This window comes from Alligator mississippiensis, chromosome 6, assembly GCF_030867095.1.
Source record: "Alligator mississippiensis isolate rAllMis1 chromosome 6, rAllMis1, whole genome shotgun sequence".
Taxonomy (NCBI): domain Eukaryota; kingdom Metazoa; phylum Chordata; order Crocodylia; family Alligatoridae; genus Alligator; species Alligator mississippiensis.
Window position 1 is genome coordinate 98,457,233 of NC_081829.1, and position 20,028 is coordinate 98,477,260.

General features: G+C 51.5%; 1 protein-coding gene across 2 annotated transcripts in view; it reads right to left on the reverse strand.

The window, feature by feature from the left end:
- The window catches only part of NEURL1 (neuralized E3 ubiquitin protein ligase 1), a 198,851-nt gene that overhangs the window by 15,917 nt on the left and 162,906 nt on the right, over window positions 1-20,028 (reverse strand). For both annotated transcript variants that reach the window (XM_019486003.2, XM_019486005.2), the window contains exon 4: window positions 5,335-6,015. In XM_019486003.2, the coding sequence (XP_019341548.1) occupies window positions 5,335-6,015 (681 nt within the window). The remainder of the gene's footprint in view (window positions 1-5,334; window positions 6,016-20,028) is intronic.

Consider the following 20,028-nt stretch of genomic DNA (forward strand, 5'->3'; position numbering starts at 1 on the left):
GTCCACAGTCCCCTAAAGACCAGTCACTTTGCCAGGCCTCTGTTTTCTGCTTAGTGTGCAATACAATGGGCACAGCGTTCAGGGCCACGGAAACTACTGAAACCTTCTAACCCAGTCTCCTGCCCATAGCAGATATAAGTCCCCCCCCATTCATTCCCAAATTGAATCTAATAACTCCTATCAGGACATCCCAGATGGATTAAATTATCTGCCATATTCCCTGGCAATCTGCTTCGACGGCTAGTTATTCCCAACTGTTAAAATACGCCCTTTATTTCTCGACTGAATGTATCTAGCACCAACTTCCAGGCACCGGATGGTGTTATGCTTAGTTCTGCTTCATCAAGGCCCCCGCTCTTCATCTTCCACCCATGCCGGTCATTATAGGTCGTGATAAAGGCTCCTCTTGACCCTCTTGTCAACAAGTTCAACAGATTGATCTTACATCTCCCTTTGGAAATGACTGAAATTTCTCATCGTAATGCCGTGGTGTTTGGATTTTCTTTAGTTTTTTTCCTCGGCCTGAAGGAATATTTGGGTGACGGGAAGAAAAAATGAGCTGTTCTCCACTTCCTCTTTATTTTCTCTTTTTACTTCCTCTACAGTAAATTTACTACCAGGCAATGGTGCTGGATGGAGAGGACTGAAAAGTCAGAACTGGCTGGTGACTCGATGTGATTTTGTACAAGGGTAGTCTCGTGCTGCGGCAGCATTTCCTTTTACTGCGAGTAGGAAATAAAAGCTGGCAGGTGCAGACAAGACTGACTTTCGGTCGTGGTGATCCCAAGTCAGAGCCAAACGGCCGATCCAGGGGTGTAAAAACTCAGCGTCTAATAACCAATACCTTGACCCATCCATCCTCCCAATGCGCTGCTCTTACTACTCCAGCCTGCGCGGTGTAGACAGCAGTAATCTCATCTGCGTTGAAGGACGCGGCAGCAAGGCTGAAGATGGGAATGAAACACGCTGACTTTAATTTCCTGGCTTTTGTACTGCAGGCCCCTTGCTCCGCTGTTTCTTTCATGCAGTGTAGTGGGACTTGAATCACTTTAATAATGGCTAACATGCTACTCCAGGAAGAGATTTCCACCAGCTTTGCTGTAAAAACCACCAGCACAGGTGCCTGGTGCACTAACCTATGCCGTCATTGCTTGTCAGGCTAATAGACAACTTTTTTTAGTCTCGAGGCACCCTTTATTTGACTCAAAGCCCATCCCTCTTCCCCTCAAAAATGCCAGATCTTAGTCTTTACTTGTTTCTTGATTAAGGAAAAAAAGTAGAGCAATTCTTCTGTTGCGAGGAACTCAAAATGAGCACGGTACATCAGAATGTGTTTTGAAACTCTAAATTTCTATTTGAAATCTCTGGGTTTATTTTGTGAATCACAGGTAAGGTGTTTGCACACCTAACAGTGCTAATATTGTGCAGCACCCTGCTGCACCCTTACAAGGGTCACACGGGACTGGTTGAGGATTGCTTTTGCAAATTTGCATTAAATACTATGGCTGAACCATGTTTTTCCTCTTGCGATCTCACCTTGATATTGCAAAAACAAAATACGGCAGGTCATTCCTAATATGCATCCAATTTGCCATCCAAAAATGCAACTCTGCCAGAGGACAAGATTATCTTGGCCCGCTGCTTGGACCTGTGCTGGTTATTGCAACCACAGCCATGAAGGGAAATGAAACAATCTGGTTTTGCAAGCGGTTTCACTTCTGTTGTAGCATGGCACCAGAGCAGCCCGAGATAGGAGCACTTATGCTGGACCTCTTGGTTCTTCCTCGTGCCAGGCTGCAACAGAGCCATTTAAGTTAGCATTTATCTATGGGCACGAAGCTGTCCCGTATGAGTGAGAGCAGCACGGCTTCTCTGTAAATAGCCAAACTGCATTTAAAAATACTGGCATTTTATGGTAGGCCTGCATAATGACATTCCCACTTCTGGTGTGCGTCACACTCATGTGTTAAACCATGCTGGCCGTTCAAACAAAATGTTTGGTGGGAATCTAACAGTTCAGGCCAAGTGTGTAAGTGAGTAAAACATGCACAGATGCACACCGATGACCTTACGATCAGACCGCCAGGAATATCCGGACTCACTTCCAGTCTCTGCCAGAGGCAGACCAAGTATCTGAACCTAACTCTCCCCTACCACAGATGCCCTAGCCACCACGTCCATTGTTCCCGGTCTCTACCGTATCTGGCGGAGAACTGAAACATCTTGCTTTCATCGTCCCAAAAGAGAACGGGAACATTTTTCGAGCGACGGAAAGCTTTGCAGACCAGGAAAACCCTCTCTTCTTCTGCTCTGCCCATGACACGGGCAGCAGAATTGGTGAGCCTGCAAATCCCCGTGATGGCGCTGTTCTTCCCCGTGCCTACCGTGACATTTCGGGGCCTGAAGATGCCTCTTTTGTCACTTCTGTGGTCCTGTAATTGTCCCCAGGCCCCTCGCAGGCCAGTTGGACTTCGCCCAGCACTATCCAAGCAGTGTGCTAGCTGAGAGCAAAGCTCCCTAAGTGCCACGGTGAGGCCCGATGCACTGTGAGGTCTCTCCCAATGCTATGATTCAAGACCCATAATCAAACTGGCCCCAAGGGGCTTTTGACAACTGGGCTATAACCGGATGAGCAGCGGTTAGAGCATTAAATGACAGTGTCACATTTGTTACCTCTGCACATTTTTAATTGCAGCAGGATGTTCGTAATAAACACTGATATCCATCGTGCATCAATCTTAGAAAGGTCAGTCGAGTTATTAAAGCCTGTGTGGTTGCAAGAGGCTGGACCTGGTGGCCCAAAAGCTCCCCTCCAGCCCTACGCCTCCATCTCCTCTAGTGTCATCGTAAGTAGCTTGCTATTTATCACGTGGCATTGCAAGAGAAAGCCCTGCAAGACAGAGGAGCGAGATCACCTCGTTCCCAAAAAAGGAGACTCCAGCCATCGGCTGTGTTGCAAAAACGATTATTTTCCCCATTGGGTAGAACGATTATTTTGGTAGTGGGGCTTGAAAACAGACAGGATCAAATTTCCAAATCTAGTTACGGTGCCCGCCGACAGGTCCCGTTAATCTGCCAGATGCATGCACAATTATGATCGCTGCGTGCCGAAATCGGGCATCTAACTGCGCAGCTGAGAACGCAGCGAGGAAAGGTTGAATCCTTTCTTTCTCTAAAAACTGCTTGCGTCTGCTCGGCAGTGAGGAGTGTGGTATGCAGCTTCACCGAGATGAGGCGTGTGGTCACCAGAATCTAATGAAATATGTACAGGAATAATCAAATTTTGCATTGACGCAGAGGAACGGGGAAAGAAGGGACGTCCTACAGAAGCTGCAGATGAGTGAGTGCTAGGCCAGGGTCCCTGAAGTCAAAGAGAGGCAAGAAATCCTCAGGAACGGTAGTAACAAAACCCCCAGAGATAATGAAAGGGAGTAGAGATCGTGAAGACGTCTGCCCGAGACGGGGAGGAGCAAGGAGCGGGTCTGAGATGAATACGTCACGGAGATGGGCAGGTGCCCGCGAAGGGAGCAGCGTCTTTCAACGTTACGTCTCGCCCCGGGCTCTACAGCATCCCGAATTCAAGCATTTGGCTTCAGCCAAATAATTTTCCAAGCCCAAATGTCTTTATTTAAGCTGCTTCTTCTCCCTCCACAGCAGAAGTGACACTAATTAGAGGGTGTTAATTAATAGTTATTTGCAAATCCTTTATTAAGAATTTAAATAATCAGTGTGTCTCCATCGGGGTTTCTGTAATACAGGGTAGCTTCCAGTGCCTGGGTCCTTTGCCACCAGACACCCTCCCTTCAGCAAGAGCTGACATTCAGACCGGTTCTTAGCTAAATACCCTGAACAGCCTCTGAACAAATGCCCTGGCTGTTATTCAGGGAGGTTGGTTGTAGCCGTGTTGGGCTAAGGACACAGGCAGACAAGATTGTTTGGGTAAATCCGACATCTTTTCTTAGACCAACTCAATAGTTGGAAAAATCGATCTTTGCAACCTTGGAGGTACAAACACCCTTCTTCAGGCAGAGGGAGAGTTTACTCTGCCTGAAGAAGGGTGTTCGTACCCAAAAGCGAAAGACAATTTTCCCAACTATTTAATCGGGCTAATAAAAGATATCACTCACCGACCCAAAGACCTTGCCTGGCTGTTATTTGCCTCCTGGATATGCGCTTGCAAGAAACTGCTCTCCGAGAGTTGGACCCGATCCCCACCACGGCTGTCACGTCGGCATCAGCAGGATACCAGGTTCAAGATATTTCCTGCCTGGTGCAGGGGGCTGGACCCGATGATCGTCCGAGGTCCCTTCCAGCCCCTAACATCTATGAATCTATGAAAGATGAAGAGCATCGCTCACGCAGGGAAGGGACCATACCTGCCCACAGCTTGCTGCCTCTATGAGATCTGCCCCCACATCTGCATGCCAACATTAGTGCCCATGCTTGTAACACGGGGACCTCCATCCCCGCGCTTTCAAACCATAACTTTCAAGGCAGGTCAGGCCTGCCTCTTTGCCATGCCCGGGAACATATACCGCATAGGCCCGCTGCGTGTGCAGCCCGTGGCCTAACTGAGCAACGTACCTACTTTCCAGCGGCACTGAGCCCACACCCAAGGGCTGTTCCTCAACTCCAGCACGCGTATTGAGGGTGGTATAGAAAGAAATTGTTGTGAGCGCTACCATAGTCGTGTTGTTCGTACAGGACAGGGATCTCGGAGTTTAGCCTTCCTTTCCTGCATCGATTGTGACTTCCTAACCAAACCTGGAGGAACCAAACAGCTCCTCGGCCTTTCACAATTTGAATGAACTTGTCTGGGATCCCGAGACGGAGGGGTCTGTCGCTCTTTAGTTTTCTAACCTGCTTATCAGGCTCTGATTTCATGAGAAGGGATCATCAGGGGAACAATCTCTGGAGGCTAAAGACGAGCAACCCACCGGCCCAGGAGCAAGGAGGTAGGTTTTATCGCCAGCCCTGCCACCGATTCCCTGTGTGACCTGGTGACAAGTCACATCACTTCACCCCACCTCCGTTTTCCCATGGGACAGGGTGACGCTTCCTTCATTTCACCAGGGGATCAGGACGCGTCATGCATTACTATCTGCAAAGAGCTCAGAGATCCTCAGGGAAAAGACGCGGAGTTGATCCGAAGCACGGCGTCGCGACGCAAGTGTCGTCTGCGAGCTCATCACGTCACGGGGCCCCTGGGTTTTGTTTTCGGGGAGGGGTTTGCACAAAACGGACAAAAGATGACCACCTATTTTCATCCCGCTCCCCGCCCTTGCAAAGGAGACCCCTCCCCGGGTGTTTTGCACGCCACGTGGGAAAACGTACCCAGAACGCGGATTTGCATCACGGCTCCGTGCAGACCAAAGAACATCCACAGGGGCTGGGAGCAGTCCACGCAGACCTGCATGCCGACGCCGGCCCCGTTGTGACTCAAATGCAGCTCGCCCTCCGCGTTCACCACAAATCCCAGGATGTCTCCGCTCTGCAAGGGCACCAGCACCCGGCAGACCGCCCAGAACTCCTTCCTGTCCACCAGAGACTCCGGGTTATAGGGGAGGTCGCTGGGTCTCAAGGTCCCGGGGTCGCAAGAAGTCACCCCGTACGACAGCGTCCCGGTGCGCGAGGCGTTCGATTTGTTAATTTTGACGAAAATGGTCTCGTTGATTCGGAGGGGCCTGCTGGTGAAAACCAAAGTCCTCTCCTCGCGGGCGTGCTCCAGCCGGGCCACGGTTTGGTCGTCCAGGATTTTGATGTGGGCTCCCCGGAGCTGGTGGAAGCGGAGGTCGCTTTCGAGCTGGGACGGGAGGAGGTGGGAGTGCTGGGAGTTGAGGGAGTTTTGCGGGATGGGGCACGTGGTGGCCATGACGTGGAAGTTTTCCTCCTGGAGGTTGAGGTCACAGAGGCTCACCGAGAGCCGCGTGTCCTCCGTGTCTCTGCGCAGCGAGGGCCGGCGGATGGCCGTGAAGGATCTGGGGCGCAGGCAGTCGGGAGGAATGATTTCGCTGTCTGCAAAGCAAAAAGAGAGAGAGAGAAAGAAGGAAACGGATCAGTCAGGAGATAATGATACTATCCAAGAGTTAATGAATTGCTCTCGGTTTGAAGGGAAAAGAAAAATAGCAGAGAGAGGCTCCTTCCAGTAAATTTCCCTTTCTTTATTTTTTTTGGAGCAGAGCAAACCGAAGGGCATCGAATACGCGTGCAAGTCTGTGCTGCCCCTGCGCTGTCCCCACCGGACCCACCCTCATCGCCGCTCACGCGCCGGTGGAGGCAGACTCAAAATCAATGCAAGGAATCGACTGCGGGAGGGACGCAGAGGGCACAAAGGAGCCCACCGAGCGGGGGGCACCCCCCTAAATGCACCAGGGAATGGATGCAGCTCCGAGCTATTAAACCGCGTCCACATCCACACTCCCAGGGCTCTGCGAGGAATACCCAAGCTGCTACTTGGATCTTAAAACAAACGCTTGCCTTGCAACCATCGACCCTCTTCGTCATTTATTACCGCTCGATCATTAATATTTCCAGAGAGAACGAATCGCCAGCCTTCCTGTGTTTGCAGAAAGCCCGCCTGGAGGCGGGTAACGTCGCGGCGCGGAGTTTGGGAACAAGCCGTTTTCTCTAAAGAAAGCCAAATCGGTCGCTAGCTCCAGAACAAATCATTAAAAATCAAACCACCGGATACATAACGGGGACGGATGACGCAGGCCCATCCACATCCATCAGAGGACAAAAATAAATTGCACGTTCGCCTCTTTGTCAGGCTCACCTGCTGCTCCCATTTATCTGATCATCAATGTATTTAATTCCTCTGCTAAAGAATCTGCCTCGAGCACCTCAATTCCTCCCGTTCAGCCCAGCCCAGGCTACCAGGTCAGTTTTAAAGAGCAATAAATGAAGGAGAAGCATGGGTTCAGCTTGGACGACAAACCCGCTCCTGGAGCTGCACCTGTGCTTGGCCTGAAGTACCGTGAGGAACCTCCTTGATTTCCACGGGATTAATCGGAGTGCAAAGATGCTTCACAGCAGGTGAAGTTCAGCTTTTGCAGGACTGCGGGGACGTGCATGGCATGGCGCACGTCCTTCCTCGGTTTCGGCATGTCCTTCCTGTGCTTCCATTCATCGCACGAGGCCAGGGACCTCACAAGAGACCCCTGGGCAGAAGGCTCCCATCCCCAGGCTTGGAGCATCCCCCGGGCTCTTCAGCCCCGTTGTGGGTGCCCACCAGGCAGGGGAAGGTGCCACGTAGCCTTGCCCCACAGTGCCAGCGCCGAAGACGGCCCTTGGGATTTAGCGCAAGCCACAGCCTAGAGCCGAACGGCAAGTCATCTCATTGCATTGGTGCAGCGGCACCAAACGCCCAGGTTCGGACAAGAAGCGAGTCCAGTATCAGACGTGGCACGAGAAGAAATCAGGTGAGCAGATGAATCGGAAGCAATCTGGACAGGACCGCCGAGCGAACACCTCTTCTTGCTTTTACGGCCAGCATCGAGCGGGGTCGGAGGGGAAAGAGGGCGCTGTGCCCACCACAGCCAAGGAAAAAGACCAAGAGCACACCTGGCGTGCCTTGCAAGGTCTCACCGGTGGGTAGAGATAGCTGCGGGCACCACTTTTGCTTGCTTGAAATGCACTGGCACAGCCTTCGAAGATGCTAGAAAGCCTACGGGCCCCCCCAAGCCCCGGTCCCTGCCTCGCACAGCGGATGCGAAGCAAAGCATGTTACTTAAAACCCCGATTCTGGACCAGGCTGCCAGGACATCCTTTCGGCCGAGGGGGGCCACGCAACGGGTGTGCGAACGCGATTCGTGTCATAAACCCAGAGTTTTCAAACCGGGATCCACAGCGTGAAGGCCGTTCTGCCCGGTTGTGGCCTTTCCGAGCTCTTTACAACAGAAGAGCTGCCCTATTTTTATTCCGTATGCAAAAAAAAGAGAGTGAAAACCAAGAGCCGGCATTTCCTTAGGGGTGCCTCCAGTCTAGAAAAGGTTGAGAACCGCTGGCTTAAAATATTGTAAAAATTCTCACAATTCAAAATGCACGACGTGCGGGTCTCCTTGCATTGCCTCCCCCGCACGTTCCTCTTCCTCCCTTCTCAACCGGCTAGGAGCAGAACAGACCCTGAAATTACCCTGGCTCATTTAGAGGGCGTGATTGTATGAATTAATTCTTCCTAATGCATTAGCAGCCAGCACGTCGGCCGCCACTGCCCTTTGCTGGGTAGAACTGGATGCGTTTTGTTCTCTGATAGCCAGAAAGCCTGAGCAGGGAAAAAACGAACGCCGGCAGCCGATGAGTTTCTCTGGCGTAGGTGAACTGGTGGAGACCTTTTTGCATAGGAACAGAAGGCCCGTTAAATTGTATTCCCCTTAACGAGAGATGTGCAGCCGAGCTGACAACCGTGATGCGCGGGTAGCTCGCAGCAGGGGTTTTGAAGCGGCTCGTTTTCCGCAAGGTTGCTTCGCGCTTCCCTTCGGCAGCTGGACAGATCATCTTCCGACTGAAAGGAGAAGACTTCTTTTGCGTGCGAGACGCACGACAGCAGTAGCGAACTGATCCTAGCGGTGGCTAATCACGCTTGTCCTTAAGCAAGTTAGTCGATCTATCGGGGGCCCTGCCACGTATACAAGGGTCTTCGTATTTTTGTGGCTCCCCCAGCGGAGATGGGGAGGCTCAGGTCGTTCATCGCCGTCGGGGTCTTTGGATGAAAGGGGCCGTAGGGTTGCGAGGACGTAAAAGGGATTTATGAACGTGCAGAGGGGGAGCGGACCGTGTCTCATGCAATATGCAGCTCGCGGTGGCCTAGGAGTTTGCCAGCCCCGACACAAAGGCGTGAACCACCAGTGTCACGCGTGACTTCCTTTCGCATCCCAGTGCCCATCCTGGAAGCACCCCAGCAGCTGCAGGATCGAGCCCACCGCCGCCGGGTCTTCAGGGCGTGCACCATCCGCCGGGCTTGCGCGTGCGTACAGCGCTGCTGAAATGCCACTGCTCGCTCGCAGTACGTGGCACTGCCACGGGGTGCGTGTGCATGGAAGAACGAGCTACCGGGGAGCAGCTCTTCCGAATAAGCGAGCGTGAAGCACGATGACTGCAAAGCATGCTTTAAGACGCTGGGGTTCAGGCTCGCGACCTATCGTTCAAGACTGGTTTACATCACGAAACAAAACTGCTCCAGAGAAAAAGAGGAACGTAGGAATTACAAGATAACAGGAAAACACATTGCATCGGGGTGGGGGGGCACGCCTGCCCGCCTGTTAGCAATTACAAGGGACTGGCTCTGAATTCACTTGAATCCGTGTAAACTCTGCTGAAGGCAGGGTAGAGATGCACCTTGTAGACTAAATAAGATACACAGAGCATAAGCTTTCGCGCATTCGAGCTCACGTCACCTATACCGTGCTTGTCTACCTTACTTTCTGCCTGACTTCGGATTAGCGTGGCGAGCTACCTTTCTCAACTCTGCTGAAGCTGCCGGAGCTAAAAGGGAGCGTGACCAGGAGCTCACTTGTGTACGCCTCCGCTTCGTCACGCCCGGGTCTATTTTCTCACCTTCTGTCTCATCTTTCTGGGGGGTTTCGGCCCTTCTTCTCTTCTCGAACCCCTCCTCCTCGCTGAGTAATTTCATCTTGCTAATATTGCACTGAACGTGGGTGCTCCTTCTTGAGCTTTTGCAACTAAACCCCTGGAAGGTTTCCAGGCCCCGAAATGCCCGCTGAACTCGACAGCGGGAGCAAATGCTCTAAGCTTTGTGACTATGTATTGAAAGGCCTGGTACCCCTCGAACATCGACCTCCCGAGGATTTGTACCGTTCTGCTGATGCTACAACACGGGGAGCCCATGCCGAGCCCAGCACCCAGGCTCCTTTTCAAGCTCTCGGGGCTCCTCGAAGAAAAGCCGCTTGCTGGGGACATCTTTCCCACGCTTAAGCAACTCCACCTTCCCCCCAGTTGATACTAGAAGCGGCGTGGCCGAAACATGGCTGGCAAGGCTTTGGAAAATAGGGAGAAGTGTTTGAAATGGAAAGCAGATGAGCCAAGCTGCGAAATGCCGCACTTGCAGTGGGTTGGCAGAGCGAGCCGTCTTTCGGACGAGGAGCGCAACTGGCCGCGTGCGGGGATTCGAGACATCGCAGTCCTCGCTAGCAAAACAGAGAGCAATGCTGGCAACTTAAGCAAATTCCAGCTCAGACCTCAGTCTCAGTAACTGGCCGCTGCGGTTCTTCTGTGGCTTTCTTTGCTTCCCATGCTAAATTGGTTGTGCAACGCTGATGTGCACTGTTGGGCAATTCCCTCATTTGAGGCCCGCAGTGGCCAAACTGATTTCTTTTGCTTCATTTATAACTCAATTTGCAAAGTGCTCGGGGATGCCCTGAATATTGAACGCTGCAAACATGAACGATCATTTCACCGTCGTCGTCGTCATCATCATCATCATCATCATCATCATCATCATCATCATTATTCACCGCTCCAAGTGGAAGGATGGAAATGACGGAGAGGGAACAGCAGTCGACGACGGGTTCGGCACGTTGGCTCCCAGAAGTCCTCGGGATCCCAGCCTCCACACAATGCACACGTGCTGGCATTGCACCCCATGCAAAGCCATCTTTGCAAAATAAGAGGGAATTAGTGACGTTGATGGGTCAGAGTTTGCACCCGGTCAAGGAGCAATGGGCTCAAGTTGCAGCAAGGCACATTGAGGTTAGATATTCGGAAGAATTATCTCACTAGGAGGGTAGTAAAATGCTGGAACGGGTTACCCGGAGAGGTGGTGGCATCTCCATCCTTGGGGGTTTTCAAAACCCGGCTAGACAAACCCCTGGCTGGGATGATGCAGCTGGGGCTGGTCCTGCTTGGAGCAGGGGTTGGACTGGATGTGAGCTCCTGGGGTCTTTTCCAACCCTCATTTTCTGTGATTCTAAGTGAAAACCTCCCAAATTAAGAGTTTTGGCAAGGTTTTCACTTGGCCGTTATATCCACAAATGTTTGAAGTTCCCCCAGAGTTTCACCAGCGTTTGGGCCCATCTCCAGTTCCCTGGCAAGTGAGAGAAATGGAAGAAGAGAGGCAGAGGCTTTATTTGTGGTAATTAAGAGAGAAAGCCAGGCTCTCCAAGAGCGTTAGAAGCACCCTGGCTTTTCGGCGATAGGCCAAAGCAGACATCTCCTCTTTTAAACAAACATATTTGCTTTTTGAACACGGTAACGCTCCTTGTGTGGTCTCAGGAGAGGACAACGGGGTTTTTGCAAGACCTCCGTAGAAAGCGCCGCTCGCCCGGTGCAGATGTTCAGACTGTGGTTCTGCGCCTGGATGATTTTTTTTGTCTTTCCTTGTTGTCTTTAAATCTTGCAGTTATAGGGCCCGGGGCCACAGCGCATTGTGTTTGCTTCTCATAAACAATCGGCTGCTGGAACGCGTCTTCCCAGTCGTACAACCAAGCCACTTTGGGAGTGCCGCTGCAGCATGTGGGAGGCAAATGGATAAAATCCCGCACGGGATGACTCACGCGTTAAACTTCCTCCATCATATACAAAGAAACTCAGCACTCCTCAATGCATTTCCACCCCCACCCCCATTACAAACAGCCGGAGAAAGCAAACTGCCTTTATTGCTATCTCTAACCAACCGACCCATGGGTAATGCACACATGCATTCATGCAGAGGGTTTCAGGTATGTCGCTACCTCCGAACACAATATCCTGTTTAATACTTTGCAAATAAAGAAAGACTTTGCATCTGGGGGGTAGACACTAGACAGATGCTGGTGCGTGCTATCTATCCCACGGCGTTTTCCCTCTTTCCATGCACTCATTGGGAAGACACAAAATACTACCATCATTCCTGGATTTGCACTGCCGCGTGGTTTGTGCAAAAGTTACTATCAACATTAGGATTATTTCCCACCTCTTTCTGTCTGGAAGCCAGAGTAACCCGTCGGAGACTATTTCATACCATTAGGCACCATTACAGACAACCATTGGCGGGGCCGGGGCTGCCAGATGAGATCCAGGCTCCAGACACTTCAAAGACAGCCGTGAATGCTGTAAGCTGTGTCTCGAGCAGATATCTACTGTCACTAATTACGTGTGCTTCAAGACAGACGGGCATTTTCACCATGTGAATAACACACGTCCGGGCTAAAAAAGACCTGGCATCCAGGGACGAAGCCGCGAGCACCCTCCGCTCCTTTTGAAATCCATTGGGATCGTTCTGCACTTTGCAAGGTTGGACTCTACTTTGTGTCCCACCTACCATGCAACTACGGGGGTGGCACATTTAATACCAGACTGTGCATGGTTTGTGCACTGGTAAAGATGCTCTGCAGGACTCTGCCTAGGCAGGAAGCACTTGCTGTCCTGCAAGGTGAGTTAAAACAGGCACCCGCCGACCCCCCTTTGGGTTTTATTCAGAACACTTCCCTGCACATGTTGATATATCTAACTTCCTTTGCTTAATGGGAGCTCGACGCTGGAGGTAGTTTCCCGACATAGATTGCGAGCGTATGTCAATAATACAGATACAAGCGTACAGCAAAGCAAAACAATCCGAAAACAAGAACCAGATCCTGAAAGACAGGACAGAAACCAGACTCCCACGCCCCCAGAATCCAAACTGAAACATCCACGAAGAAGAAATACAGAGCCCCGAGGATAACGCAATTAAGTCAGACCCGGCACAATTAGAAATTCCTCGCTAGCCTGGTAATCGGATTGATCGGCTGCATTTGTCCCCCCCAATAGTCTAAGGAAGGAAAGCAGATGCAGACACACATAAATCAGAAATACCTACTAATGAGCTGCAGTTTTCTGGGACAAACCTTGTGTAATGAAGCGTCCTGAGCCAATCTGGTTGGTAACGCGCGCACTTCTGTGCATCGCTCGTAAGCGTGGCAAATTGATTTGAAAATGCAAAGGGCACGAAGTCGGCAATTAGCCCTGCACAGTGATATGGAGTCACTGTTTTCCTTTGCAAGTCTGACTCTTATGGAGGAGCAGGAGAGTATATGCTGAACACGCTCATTTTCTAATTCAGGATGCACTTCTTCTGTAAGCAAAGCCAATGCTCAGAGCAAGTCTCAAGCTTGCAGTCTTCCTCCATGCCATGCATGCAGTGGTCCATGCCAGAAACACTGCTTGCGCATGCCCGTCAGCGCCCGGGAAAATCACTCGCATTCGCCTGGGACCGAAACATGTTCTTGGAGTTAGACATCTGTGTAATGACTTCCCTTTACAGACTTTAGCCCCGACTTAATTGCTGCTCTTCTAAATCATAGCCATGACGAGCTCATTCGATACTTCCCAAGTCCTCAGGGAGCAGAGCGAATAGGACTTGATGCTTAATACTGAGAGGCAAGAATGATATGAAACCATTCGGTCCACCCCACCGCACGCACACACTTGACTTGAACACGCACAGCCCCGCGTCTTCCCCCCAGCTCTGATGTGATGATTTCCCTTTCCACATTTCCGTTAGCCATCCTGCCTTTGCTCCCACGCTCAAGAGCTCTCTGCATTGAAAGCTGAAGAATATCTTGAATCGCAGCCCTATCCTCCTTGCAAAGCGGCCTGACGTTTTGCCTTGCTTCATCTATGGTCTGAAGGCCGTCTGGGAGTGTGCGCTAATTGGCTTGCAAGGTCTAATTCAGCTCGACGTTTGGCGCGTCTCGCTCTGATTGACACTTCCCGACATCCACAATCTCGCTGCTTTGGCCGATCGGTTCCTTTTCCCCCCACTCCTTGCAGGTCCTCTGCTTATTCCCGACACCAGTTATTCCCCCAGTTCGGCCTGGAGCCGAAGTGCTTTCTCCCCTCCTCTGCTTGGGGTAGAAAATCCAGATCATTTTTGCACCTGGCATTGAAGAGACTCGAGCCTCCTCTACACGCAGGCCCTCGAGCTTTGTGGTCCAGCTGATCATTCGTCACCTAACTCCCTCGCTTTGTCAAAGTCCACCCTTCCGAAACAGGTCCTTAGTTATACGCCTACTTTCATTTATGCTCCGAGTTCAGTGAAACCAAACCAACTCATGATCACACAAGCCAAGGTTAGTATTTTCTATCACCCGCTCGTCCATCGTGCCCTCACTACTTGCCAAACCCCAGCCTCCAACAGCATCACCTCTTACTGGGTCAGCGATGACTGAGTAAAGGCATACGCCAGGAATATCTGGACCCTATCATTATTAGTAGCCTTTGTTCTCTAGTCTATAGTTGGGAAATTAATTCTCCCGTAATGATTATTTGTTAATAATATTACAGAAATCACTGCTTATCCCCGAATCTGACCCTGGGGACGGATCCATCCCTGACTCCCACAGCCACGGTTTTTGCCAGCCCTCCTCAAAATGATTTTGACCCTAACCTACTCTGTTTCTTCTTTCTTTAGCGTCTACTCTATCGTGAACGTACATCACTTCTCCAACGCCCTTATCTTTATGCCTGTCTTTCCTGAACAGCGCTTACCCTTCCATACCCGTGTCCTGGTTATGGTTGTTACTCCACCGTTTTTCTGCTTGGCTTCCGGCATTAAGCACACCTACTTTTCAGAGGTTTCCTAACTTCCTAGCTCGATTGGAAACAGTCCTTTCATTGTATTGTTTACCTGACCATCTCGTTAGTATTAGTACCGTCTTTCTCCTTCCTTATCCTGTTCTTTGGTATTCCTTTACTTGTAGTTTATCCTCGTTTACCTGATTTTTCCTCTCCCTGCATCTTAAAACCAGGCGTGGGATTTCCACGAGTCTCTCCTAACTTTCTCCTTAGTTAAATGCAAAGAAGCACTATTTGTCCTGGGTTTGCACGTGCTTTTATGCTTCCGACCCCTTTTCCTCCAAACCAGAATCGAGTGAAACCAGCAACATTTCTAAACGTTTTTAGTGGGGGGGTTTTGTTCATCTCTCCAAAAGGACAGCCCAACTGTTAATATGCAATTCATTTAGTCTACTCCTAGTCTGGAGCAACCCAGGTCTGCACCAACGAGAGAACAATAAATCACAGCCACTTTTGCTGCACCTTCACGGCTTGATTTAACCTAGCACGATGGATGCGTTGTGCCGTGATTCAGAAAAGCAGCTATGGATGTGCTCAAGCCTACTCCTATTCAGAACGGCGCCCAAGCACACACCCCTCCGACCCATTCAAGTTAACGGGACAGTCCACAATCGGGGTCTTCCTGAATCGGGGCCGCTGCAATGGTCCACAACTGGATTCCACGTCCAAAACACAGCACGCGCTTTCAGCCCTTGCATTTATATCTGCCCGGTGCAACGAACAGCTACACCAGAGATTGCCTAACACTGTAAATCTAAATCAGTCATTCCAGCTCCCAGGGCCGGATGAAATTAGAAACGAAGCAAAGAGGGAGCCTTGCATGCATTTATGCCAAAGCATGCAATTCAATTAAAAACGTCATCTATTCAGGGATACGCTCTGGAATGACCGATCTCCATCAGGCTCCGCTGGGGTCCAGGTACGAATGATCTTCTGTGGCACTGGGAAGTAAGAACAAAGCAGAATACAAATTGCACAGCTGGAGCTGGTGCAGACATCTTCAAAAGCAGAGACAGATTGAGTCGTGCAGCAGGAGAAATGTGAAGTCACTCCTTCAGTGGCGTGCCTTTCGAGTCACAGCAGCCAGGGCCTGGCCTACGGAGAGCGAGGCAGAAAGCCGGCAGGGATTCCCGAAGCTGCGCGGCAGACGACTCTTCGTGCTACATATCAAAGACTGTCGAAAAAGGGGATTTATAAAAGATACCAGTCTGCTTCTCTGCTCTCAGTCATTGCAATTATTATTATAACCTCACTGGAGTCCACGGGGTTTGTCCGGCATCAAAAGAGCCAGGTGTGGTCCAGCCTGCTGGCTGCTGCTTGCCGAAAACGCTCCAGCGGCAAACGGACCTGCTCCACGGCCCTCAGTTGTATCTTGACAATAGATGGGGAGGACAAAACAGGCCTGGATAAAATCAAGCCAGACCCAGCCTCACACGAAGATGCTTATTAGCAATGCTTCAAGCTCCCTTGGAAAATACCTTCCTCCCTTTCTCATCGGGGTGCCTGCCCTGTCTGTCCCACGCGGCCCTGCTGTCCAGGGGCAGCTGCCTGATGCCAAAGGGCAGAGCCCACTGCTCAGCTATGGAGCATCTACCCTGCTATTCCTTCGGCAGGTGCCAGGTGTGTCCATCCACTATGCAACCCCTGGTCCAGCTCCCCTGCTCTTTCCCACATGCACTGGCCAATCTTTCATGGTCCAGAGTCTGCCACTCAGCTCTCCACGGAGGAGAGATCGCTTCCCGAGTCCAGCACACTCTGCCTCGCTCCCTTGCAGCTAGTCCTCCCCGTTCCCACTGATGCATTCAGCACAGTCTTTGCAGCTCGGCCCATAAAGTTTTCCCCTAAATAACTTTGTTGTAGCGGCCTAGGGATTTGCCCCTGACATGCAGCTCTCCCCGGAGCAGCTGGAGGAGCCAGAAGGCAGCGTAGAGATGCACCTTGCAGACTAACTGAGATGCATACAGAGCATATATGGATCCGATGTGGCTATCCGATGAAGGAGCAGCTGCTCCTGGGCCAGGCAGGATCGTTGCATACCGCTGGATATCGTGGCATGCAGGGTGTGTCATTTTTGGGACTCTGGGCCATTGCCACAGCTGCTGCACACGATCACCTTAGCATCGTACCCAGCCTCGTGACAGTGGGTTACAGGGGCCGGCAGGAGACCCCCCAACCGAGACACTACCACACTGCTACCAGCTCCGGGGCGGAGAGGACGGGACGCAGGTGTTCCCTGCTCTCGTTCTTCCCTTTGCGCATCGCCTGCCCCTTCTCCCTCAGACCGATCGACTCCTTCGGGCCGCCCCGAGCTCTGAAATGAAACGAAGCGCCTAAGGCAGACGAGGCGAGCCGTGAGCTTGGCAGCGCTACGACTGCCCAGTCTGCCCTGCGACGTCGTCGTGCTGCTGCGGGGCCCGTGAAGATTTCTGCACCCTGCTAGGTGGTTGAAGACGGGCAGCCAGGTGAGAAAACCCAGAAGGAAAGGGAATTAAAACCTGAGCCCAGATGCTGACTGTCCGGGGTGCAGATCTCCCACCTGCAGCTCGCTGCCCCCAAATGCAGCCCAATGCACCTCTTGGCAGGGAAGGAGACCTGTCTGCCCAGAACCGGTGGCAGGATCAAAGCCTTCCTCTTGCCTTGCTCCCCCTGTCCCATTCAGGCCTCTGCTTTTATCCTTGCCACCCTTTGCTGCTTTTCCTTTCTTTCCAGCTGGGCTTTTTCCCCCCCACTTTGTTCCTTTCTTTCTCCCCACCAGATCCTTATATTTCAACGGCTCAATCTCCTTCAGATCCTCCTTTCTCTGCTACCAGGCTCTGCCTGCAATAGCTTTTCTCTGTGTTTTCACCTTTCAGTTCATGTCCTCGCTTTCCCTCTTCGTGACTCACGCGCTCACCGCCTCCCTTTCCCCCCTGAATCCAATAATAACTCAGCCACCTGTTTTTCTTGAGACTATTCAACCATGAGCCACTTTCTTCTTCAGCAGGTTGTTTCCTGGCTCCTCTACATGATATCCTAGTCTATTATACTCCTATAATGCACGCTCAGGCCTTTCCCCGCTCTGTGTCTGGGTCGCTGGTCTGATCTTGCTTCTTCAGCGGACCGATCCCCTACATTTTGGGCTTAAAAAGGGCATTCAAAGTACAGATTGCATTCAGGATTTTATGATCTCCCTACAGCCACAACATTTGAGGCCAAGCTGGGAGGTTCTCGGTAAACCTGATAAATGATCGAGCTTTACTAATGTCAATGCAAACCAGGTTCGGATGGGAAACAAAACGTGGGTCGTGCCCTGGGCCCGGGCAGCTGTGGTTGCACTGGAGTGCAAAGGAAGTCGTAATTTGTAGCGTGGAAACGGGACGATCTTCCTGCATAACAGGATAACGACGGGCTACTTTTATGTGGAGTTTGTTCTTGTTTCATGGCATGCGGTGTTGCTGTCCAAGGGCCCCCCGACCTTGCAGCCTCCCTTCGCCTGCCCTACCTGTGGATAGCTGGCACGTGTTTTCACCTGAGGCTGGGCGAGGTGGGGAGGCCGATTAGACGTGCTGCGACCACGTGCGAGGAACAGAGCCGGCGGTCGGCGCAACTCAGTTACAAGCCCCGAGGACGAGAGGGTGGCAGGGGGATGCCCAGTTGTTTCACAGCTCTGGGGAGAGCCCAGAGCAGCTGTTCCCATTCACCGCCCTTCCTCGTGCAAAAGCTGCAAACTCGGATGACTTGTCACCGGCGGAAGCGACTGCAGAACAGGCTGCCCGAGCCAGGCACGTCCTGTCCCGATGCTGGCCGGCGCTGCCTTGCTAGCTGTCGATAAGAGACAAAGGACCACATGGACAGCTGTTGCCACAGCAACGCAATTACATCCCAGTGTCAAATTTCCCTGCACGCAGAATTATCGTTATTTATCCCGTGACGGAGGTGGACCTTGCTCTCGACAGCTCCGAACAAGAAGCCCCGGGCGTCTGTGTGCAACGCTCATTAGTGAGGGGTCACGGCGCGCTCAGCCCCAGGGGCGAGGGGTCAGGGAGCGACCCTGGGACGTGCATGCAGGCCTCGTGAAAGCTCCCGTCCTTTCTGTTGTAACGCCAGACGCCGTCTGGGGCCCGGCAAGTTTTCATGCTTGTCCTCCTGCCATGTACCCTCCGGCTGCTTTGTATGCCATGGCCTGGACGAGGCCAGGACCCACGGGCTTCTGCACCAAAACACGAGCAAGTTCAATTCTTAGTGTACAACGTCATCCGCCATCTCTGGGAGGAGCTTAAACGGTGAATCCTGGGTTCTGAGTGCGAGAGAGACCCGGACACCTGACTCAAGTTGCAGCAAGGGGAGTTGAGGTTGGATATTAGGAAAAATGTTCTCTCTAAGAGGGTAGTAAAGCACTGGACCAGGCTGCCCAGAGTGGTGGTGCAGTCTCCATCCTTGGAGGTGTTGAAGACCCAGCTAGACAAAGCCTTGTCTGCAATGATGTAGTTGGGACTGGTCCTGCTTGGAGGAAGGGGTCGGATTCGATGTGACCGCCTGAGCTCCCTTCCAGTCCTCATTTTCTATGATTATATGACTCGTTTAGCTCCTTGTTAAAAAAGGAGCACACACACAGTGCACTGCCCTATGTCAGTGTAACTGGCTCAAGTCTGGGAACTACTCAGATCAGAAAAGAAAGCTGCGGTAAAATTAGGCCAACGTGAGTTGTACCAGCATAGCTGGTGTGAGTCCGTGGCTGTGCTGGGGGTATGTTTGCTCAAGGAAAACAGGGTCATTGGGGCTCCCACCCCATTGCCTTGGGGTAAGACCAGCTACTCCAGCATAACTGCTTCTTTGTCTGCTCCGGACCACAAAGAAAGCTCCTCCAGTGTAAACATGCCATGTGTCGTGGCTCGGAGGAGACGCGTCCATTCACAATGCCTGCTGCCATAGTGAACTGCAGCAATATTTACTGTAATGAGAGCTCCAAGCTGCAAGGAGCAATATTTACTGTAATGAGAGTTAATTTATAGTCAAGCTACTTTTCCTGCCCCTTGATCTAGCACGTTAACAGGTTTGCCAGGCTCTCAGCAACTCCGTCTTCCAGAGGTCATTCGCTCCACAACCACTTGTAAAGCACATAGGATGCATCTACACGTGCGCTTTAATGCACATCAGCCTATTTTAATGCGCATTAAAGCATCACAAAAAACCATATGCTTTTGCTAATGCACATTAATAAGCTAATGTGCCTTTTTCTAGGACCTCACAATCTCTGGGCATTTTTACATGCATTTCTGAGACAGCGCCGGGTGCTTTTAATTAGCACATTATGCTAATTAAAAATGCCCGCATGTCACGTGTATCAGTGGCACTGCATGCCTCTGTGCTGAGAAATGGCAGCAGCGTGCTTTGAACCAAAGCACATCGAACACGTTTTAGTTCAAAGCACACTGCCACCATTTTTTCAGTGTGGTGGCGTGCTGCACCGCCGATACACATGACGTGTGAGACTGCCAG